We start from the raw sequence: 7,800 nt of genomic DNA, 5'->3' as shown, positions 1-7,800 counted from the left end.
CAAAAGTTATTTGCCAACAATTTTTTTTTCATAATTTATGTTCTAACTTTAGAAAAATTGAAAAAAGATGGTATGAAATTTTATAGTCTAYTCATAAACTTTTTAAATAAATATACATATTTTTTCTTCAGAATTCTGATTTGTTTTTCTACTTTGTTTTGACGTTGCTAGTCGTTATGCATACAAATTTATGTATTTTTTTTTATTATTTTCAATATTTGAGTATTTCAAAATATTTATGAAATAAAACAACATGTATATAAAATTACTGAGACCTCTAAAAAGCAAAAACAAAACACGAGTGTTTGTACTACATGTGGTATGAGCAACATTTGTGCTATAGCAATTTTTGTACACCGTGGCGTATGAGTGATTTTCTTACGGATAGCGCATAGTAATATGCCATGCATAAATAATAAATATTACAAAAAGTTCCCAAATTTCTTTAAAGGCTGCTTTAATCTTGCTTGTTGTGAAAAATATTATATGTACATATAATCTATATATAATCGTGTTGTTAACATAAAAACCGAAGTGTGATTAAAGCAAAAAAGTGATCAAAAACCAAGAAACAACCACGCTGTGCAATACATCTACAAAACCAACCAAACCAAAAACAAATAAATTTTTCTACAACTCTCCTACCCAACCCCGAAACAATAAGTGTRYAAGCGTCAGCAACAACAAGSAATCGTAGTATTTGACCGCAACATGGCTTGGGGTTACTGGAGCGCCACCACAGTCGATCGTGGACGTTCGCCACGACGCAATACGCAATGTACACCATTACCGGTGAATCTGATGCAACAAGAAGAGGACAACAGCACGCAAAATGCGTCAGCAGCCGCCGCAGCCTCGGCAACGAACAGCAATACCGGCAATGGCAGCGGTGGTGGCGGCGGTGGCGGCAACTCGAATACTTGCCCAAATACACCATCCGGCACGCAAGCGAATCTCTGCTACAGTCCAACGTGTCGCAGTCGCTGCAGTAGTCCCTGTCCGGGCAGTCCGTGTCCGGGTAGTCCATGCGGCTCGATAACACCGCCACCGCCACCACAGTTGACATCATCACAACAGCATTTGCATCAGCATTCGAATAAGAATTGCCCGGCCGCACAGCAAATACTCAATTTGGATGATTATCCGTCGCGGCGGCAATCGTTGGATCGCCTTGATAGTCCACAGGTAAGTGCATGTGATGGAAGAGCGGAAGAAGCACGTTTAAAATACTCACGTACACCTTCATACTTACAGTCTATCAAGTTGTTATTTGGCGGATTTGTGATTTGATTCTTTTATGCGCGCATAATATACGAAATCGGTTTATAACCACGCCTMMTTTTCTTATTTTTAAAGTTTTAAATTTATCTGCGACTGCAATAAGTTCTTCATTTAATTTTTACCTGGCGAGGGTCTTTTTCAAGTTTTGAAACAAAAAGTGGTCGCTTGGACCAAATGTGAGAATGCGGTGGTCGGTCGAAAAAAAAGTCGCTCGGACTACATCTGTAGAAATGGCGGTKCTAAYGRTAGAACAAATTTCGCATWCCTTGGATTGAGGTCGCTAGTGAACACGCTCGAGCCAAATCTGAGAATACAGTGGTCGGTTGATAAAGCAGTCTGAAGATTTGGCGGTCTTAACTTTCCCTACCGATAGAAAAACCTTCGCATTCCGCGAATCTAGTTCGCTAGTGAAGTCTATTATTTCGACTATTCCTTGGTAGCTGGCGGTGGTAAACGCGTGTGTTCATGCTTCGTCGATGATCTCGTAACGATGCCGTAGCTTTGTCGAATTGTCCTAAAAGCTGGTAGCTTTCTCGAACAGAATAATGAACCACGCAGTGTTTTGAACTGTCTACTGGCTCAGCCATCTCAAATATCTTCAACCAGCGCTTTGAGTTTCTTTGAGCCGTCTACTGGCTCAGCCATCTCGAACCTTCAGCCAGCGCWTTATCGACACKAAAGATAAATTAATGTCACGATATMTTCCGTGRTAACGATCTGCGGGCCACATAAGCTAAATTCTGACGGCCGTAAGCTAAAAAAAACATGTATTAGGAATCACAAATCCGCCGCTAACTTAGACTTAGTAGTAGAACGCAGAAGTAATAGGTAYACACACTCAATTTCAATAAAACATTTCATTAATTGCTGCATGGATTCAACATTGCTCATTGACAACTCTTATCGGCGCTCATCGATTGGAAAACTCACAAACAAAAATCTGATAAAAACATKTTTTGAACGACCATTTCATCCGACTTCAACTCGATCATCGACATTACATTACTACATTTTTGTGTTACTACCATACGCTCAGTCGAAATATTTTGGTCTGCAGGCCAATCAACTGTCGGATATATTGTGTCGCGGCGCCGTCGTCTCATCCATACAATCGGCCAATAACACGTTGACGCGCGGCGTCTCACTGCACAGYCGCAGCGGTAGCGCTCACGGTAGCATTCATGGTGGCAGTCATCACGGCAGCTATGGCGGCGGCGTCGGCGGCGGTGGAACTGGCAGCGCGCACGGCTCCATGGGCTGTCTGCAGGGCAGCATGGGACATTTGATGGGTGCCGGCGGCATGGGTGGCGCTAGCACCAGCGGCAGCGTCGGCATGCTGTCGGGCGCAATTGATACCGGCGACTATGATGTACCGCATCCGCATCCCTATACGCATCATTATATGCAGACATCGACATCGATAACGCCGCCACATTCCACAATGAGTTTGATCGGTTCACGACCCGGCTCGGCCGGTGCTTGTCCGGGTCATGATTCGGGCTCAGACTCGAGTCAAGGTTGCGGCTCTACAATGGGTGGCGGCATCGGCGGCGGCGGCGGTGGTGTTGTACATGGCATGGGCGGCATGAGCATAGGCAGCAGCCATGCTGGTCATATGATGGGCGGAGGCGGTGGTGGTATTGGTGTTGGTGTGGCCATGGGCATGGGTATGATTGGCGCTGCTGGTATGAGTGGTCATCATCATAGCGGTGGCAGCGGTTCGTTGGGACGCTGTTCTAGTCGTTGTCATAATACAATGAATACAACAACAAACACCACCACCACCACCACTGATGATTCGGGCGGTGGCAGCGGTGGTAGTGGTGGCAGCGTTTTTATCGGCAGCTGTCGCATGGGCCCAGCCACGAGTGGTGGCGTCGGCGTTGGTGTCGGTGTCGGTGTGGGCGTTGTTGGCATCAAYGTCGGCGGCGGCGGCATGGTTGGCGGCATAATGGAGAATCCACATCGCAGCAGCTTGCATGGCAGTGAGGGTAGCGGCTTGAATGTTTGCGGCATGGGCGGTAGCGGTGGCAGTGGCGGTAGTGTTGGTGGTCGCAGCAGCACACTCGGCACCATACATAATGGGCATCATCATCATCAATATCACCATGATTGTATACACTACGAGCGTCTACCTATACCTGTTCCTATACCGACTGTGCCAATACAACAGCAACAGCAACAACACTTGCATTCCGAAGAAGAAATCGAACCAGCCTATGCAACAGGTATGTACCCACGTAAGTTTGGCTTTGTGCGTAGTGGTGTGTGGGCGCACATGTCTGTGGTTACTAACGCCGCCAAGTGTAATTGCGATAAGTATGTYCTCAAACCACTTGAAAGCATTCTTGGTTTTGTTTCGCCTCATTGTGTGGCTTAGTGTTTGTGTTGTGGTTGAGAATTTGTGTGTTTACATTTTTAGTTTTTATTGTAGTTTTATGTGAAACAGTTTTGTGATATAAAAGTTCTAAGACTATAATTCTTTAGATTATTTCGGAGAAAATGCGAATTAATGGGTTAAAGTATATTTACCAAAAAAAAAAAAAAAAAAAAAAAAAAAAAAAAAAAAAAAACACAAACAAAAAAAACATAAATTAAAAAAAAAAAAAAATGAAAAAAAAAAAAAAAAAAAAAAAAAAAAAAAAAAAAAAAAAAAAAAAAAAAAAAAAAAAAAAAAAAAAAAAAAAAAAAAAAACTTCTCATGCTCTAAACATTAACCCTAAATTAACACGGTTTCTGCGCATATATTCTTATAAAAAAAAACTCTTAAACTCTTTCGTTTATTTCGGAAAAAGTCCTTATAAATGGGCTAAAGTATATCCTATGAAACCCCATTTAACACTTTCGTTTATATCGGAAAAAGTGTGAATTAATGGGTTAAACTATATTWAAAAAAAAGCTCATATTCTAAACATTAACCCTTGACCAACTCAAGTTCTTCTATGCATATATTCCTATGAAAATCGGCGCTTTAAGTAGTTGTATCACAGTTTAAATAGTMTTAAAATTCTAATTCAAAATAATTGTATTATATTATTAGTTGACACATTAACCCTTGCACATAATCCTTAACCACCTTAAGCGTTTCAACGCATATATTCTTAAGAAAATCGGCGCTTCAAATTGGTGTAAATTTTGCTAAAATTCGAATACAAAATAATATAATGTGGAAAAGTTGAAACATTAACCCTTGAACAAAAAAAAAACATTTATGTATTTTTTTTTTTTAAATGTAGGGAACATTTTTGTTACATTAACCTTTACAATCTGCGAGATAATATTAAAAAATATACATGTTGTTATTACATTAACCCTTTCACCCTGCGATATAATATTAAAAATATATATATTATCGGTATATAAAAGTTTAAAAAATAATACATAATCTTAATTTCGGCTGTATCGAATCTATAAAACGTTTCACAATGTAATTTTGGCCAACTTTAAGGATATAAAAAGATTTTTAACTTAATTTTGTTTGGTCAGTTTGTATGGCTACAGTGGGCGGATCCACTATAGCTATTTGCTATAGTTGCCCAATCTCGGTGGTTTCGCTCAATGAGCAGCTTTTTGGGGAGAAAAGTTTGTGTGGACAATTTCAGTTCGATATTTCAAGAACTGAGCGACTATTTCGCGTATAAACAGTTGGTTCCCCGTTGGAACGTAAAAAAATTTACTTGAATTGGTATATAAAGGGTTAAAAGTGTGGCACGAACTTTTCTGTATCGTATGCAGTTCCTTGGATTTTTTTTTTACCAATAGTAGTAAAATTAATTTAAATTTGTCGTGAGATGTCGCTGTCGTCGTTTTGGCTTTTGACCGCACTGATAGACGATCTGGTGTCGGTATTTTACACAAAAGTATTGTCTGTAATTAAATTATGGTTAAAGGCATAAAGAATCTTCCAAAGCCGCTAAAAAGCTCTAGAGTCACAGTGGAAAAAAAGGTGGTGCTGCGGTTGAATTTCTTGAAATTTATTTTTTATTTAAACAGTCTAAACTGTAATCTAATCTATATTTTTAAATTTAAACACTTTGAGGTTAATAACCCACACTCTACCTAGCAGTGTTCACGTGTAACATTAATAATTTATTCAATAATATATATAAGATCGTCGTATTGGTATATCTTATCTTGTAGAAATTTACTTATGCTTACAGTTAGAGTAATGCTACACTAAAAAATATCTTTTCACACTAATTGTGTATAATATATAAACCTTAAAAGCGGTATCTACCATAACTCATAACTGCTATTGTCAAATTTATGTATATCGATTGCAGTTTTGGCGTATGGTTTGGAACCTTGAAAATCATACCTTTGCCTACTGCTAGAGTAATGCTAGATTGGAAATAGCTTTTCATGCTAATTATATACGCATAGTATATTAACTTTTAAAGCGTTATCTGCCATAGCTGTTCTTTTCAAATTTATGTAGATTGCATTTTTGGCTTAAGGTTTGGAACCTTGCTAATCATATCTTATACAACCGAGCACAGCATTGACCCTGCTAGTAATTCATAGATACTTAAGTAATAATAATTGTGCAACCATTTTACAATATTTTTCTAATCTTTATACCCAGAACAGGGTATATTCACTTCTTTATTTGGCAAAGAACATTCTTTGACTAATCGGTCAAACTCAAGACCTTGTAGGGAATACTTTTTTATTTGAAATGATATCTGTACGAAATTGGGCATATATTATTATGTCAGGTATTGCTATAATCTCCGTAAATATTGTTCAGATCCGACCACTATAGCATATAGCTGCCATACAAACTAATCGGTCAAACTCAAGACCGTGTAGGGAATACTTTTTTATTTGAAATGATATCTGTACGAAATTCGGCATATATATTATGTCAGGTATTGCTATAATCTACGTAAATGTTGTTCAGATCCGACCACTATAGCATATAGCTACCATACAAACTAATCGGTCAAACTCAAGTCCTTATATGAAAGCATTTTTTATTTCAAAAGATATGTATCTTCACGAAATTCGGTATAAACTACTATCTCAGGCATTGCTATAATCTACGTAAATATTGTTCAGATCCGACCACTATAGCATATAGCTGCCATACAAACTAATCGGTCAAACTCAAGACCTTGTAGGGAATACTTTTTTATTTGAAATGATATCTGTACGAAATTCGGCATATATTATTATGTCAGGTATTTCTATAATCAACGTAAATATTGTTCAGATCCGACCACTATAGCATATAGCTAGCATACAAACTGACCGAACCAAATCAAGAAAAAATTATTTTTATTACCTTTTTTGCTACTAAATATGCAACTGTAAAGGGTATTATAGCTTCGAGGCTAACATTTTTTGGTTTCTTTTATTTTTGTGTAAAATAAGAAAAATTAAACCATTGGGGGAGGGTCTACAATTTTGCAGACATTTTGTTCCCTTCAACTGAGTGAAATTCTTATGAATAGAATCATCAAGCCACCACATATGCACAYTTAACCCAACACACAATTATACCCATACATTTCTTCACACATATCACACATACATATATAATGATGTGATAAAATATCGCTGGCATTTGATTTCAATTCATTTCTTATTTGTGTTCCATCTTAACGCTCATTCTCTTCTGCATACTGTCTTTGCACTCGAAATTTGTATTGGCTACACTTTGTATTGTATGATGTCTTTTGCTTGTTGTTGTTATTGTTGTCACAATTTATTTCMACATTTTCGGTGGGTTTATGCTCGATTATTGTATCAATTGAAAACTAGTTGTCGGGCAACTCTCCAGTAAGCGTGTTTCGTGCGCRAAGTCGCGTTGCCGCCGCGCGTAGAAAGTGCAGATGTCGCTGAAGAAGAATAAGAACAATTTTTTTACACTGTTTTGTTGTTGTTGTGTTTTTTTTTTTTGCGCTCGCCAAACGAAGACCGTAAACACACAATAGTCTTATCAGCATATCGCATTGAAATCACCACCACCTCTAGTCACCAGAAAGTGTTGAGTTGAGTGTGAAAAYCAGCTGATAAGCGCGCCGTAAAAGAAAAAATAAGACAAAACCAAAAACAAAATGGAAGTGCTGAACAAAGTGTAAAAAGCGTTAAAAAAATAATAGCAAATCGGTTAAAATTGATTGCAAAGTGTCCAGCTTGCTCCGACCACTGGACAAGATCGTTTGTAAAAAAAAAAAAAAAAAATAAGTAAAAACTCGCTTTAAAGAAAACTGTGCTGCTTTGCGGTCATTGCGCCGCTGATGGGATTAGAGTTCACGCACCCGCGCAGCCGCCAATGATGACTATGTGGAGTGGTATTTGTGAGGTTGCGTCGCTTTATGGCCTACAAACGTCAGCCTTTTTCATGAGCGGCGGTGGCACAAGTTGGTATCTGTATTATAATGCCCATTGGTATAAAATAGTAAATAATTAAGTGCTCAAATTATTACAATGCTAATGATATTCAGCTGGTAAATAGAATTAGAAAAAGCAACAAAAAGGTTTAAATATTGGAAAAAAATATTAGAAAAATAA

The 7,800-nt window shown here is 38.1% G+C and overlaps 1 protein-coding gene across 1 annotated transcript in view; it reads left to right on the top strand.

The window, feature by feature from the left end:
- The window catches only part of LOC108967390, a 34,128-nt gene that overhangs the window by 8,800 nt on the left and 17,528 nt on the right, over positions 1-7,800 (top strand). The window contains exons 2-3 of the mRNA XM_018930767.1: positions 452-1,185; positions 2,318-3,509. Coding sequence (XP_018786312.1) covers positions 712-1,185; positions 2,318-3,509 — 1,666 coding nt within the window. The 5' untranslated portion in view covers positions 452-711. The remainder of the gene's footprint in view (positions 1-451; positions 1,186-2,317; positions 3,510-7,800) is intronic.

Source organism: Bactrocera latifrons, unplaced genomic scaffold (genome assembly GCF_001853355.1).
Source record: "Bactrocera latifrons isolate USDA-ARS-PBARC rearing strain unplaced genomic scaffold, ASM185335v1 scaffold_186, whole genome shotgun sequence".
In the NCBI taxonomy this organism is placed as follows: Eukaryota; Metazoa; Arthropoda; class Insecta; order Diptera; family Tephritidae; genus Bactrocera; species Bactrocera latifrons.
Note: the sequence above shows the minus strand (reverse complement) of the source record. Positions and strands in the feature narration are given on the sequence as shown.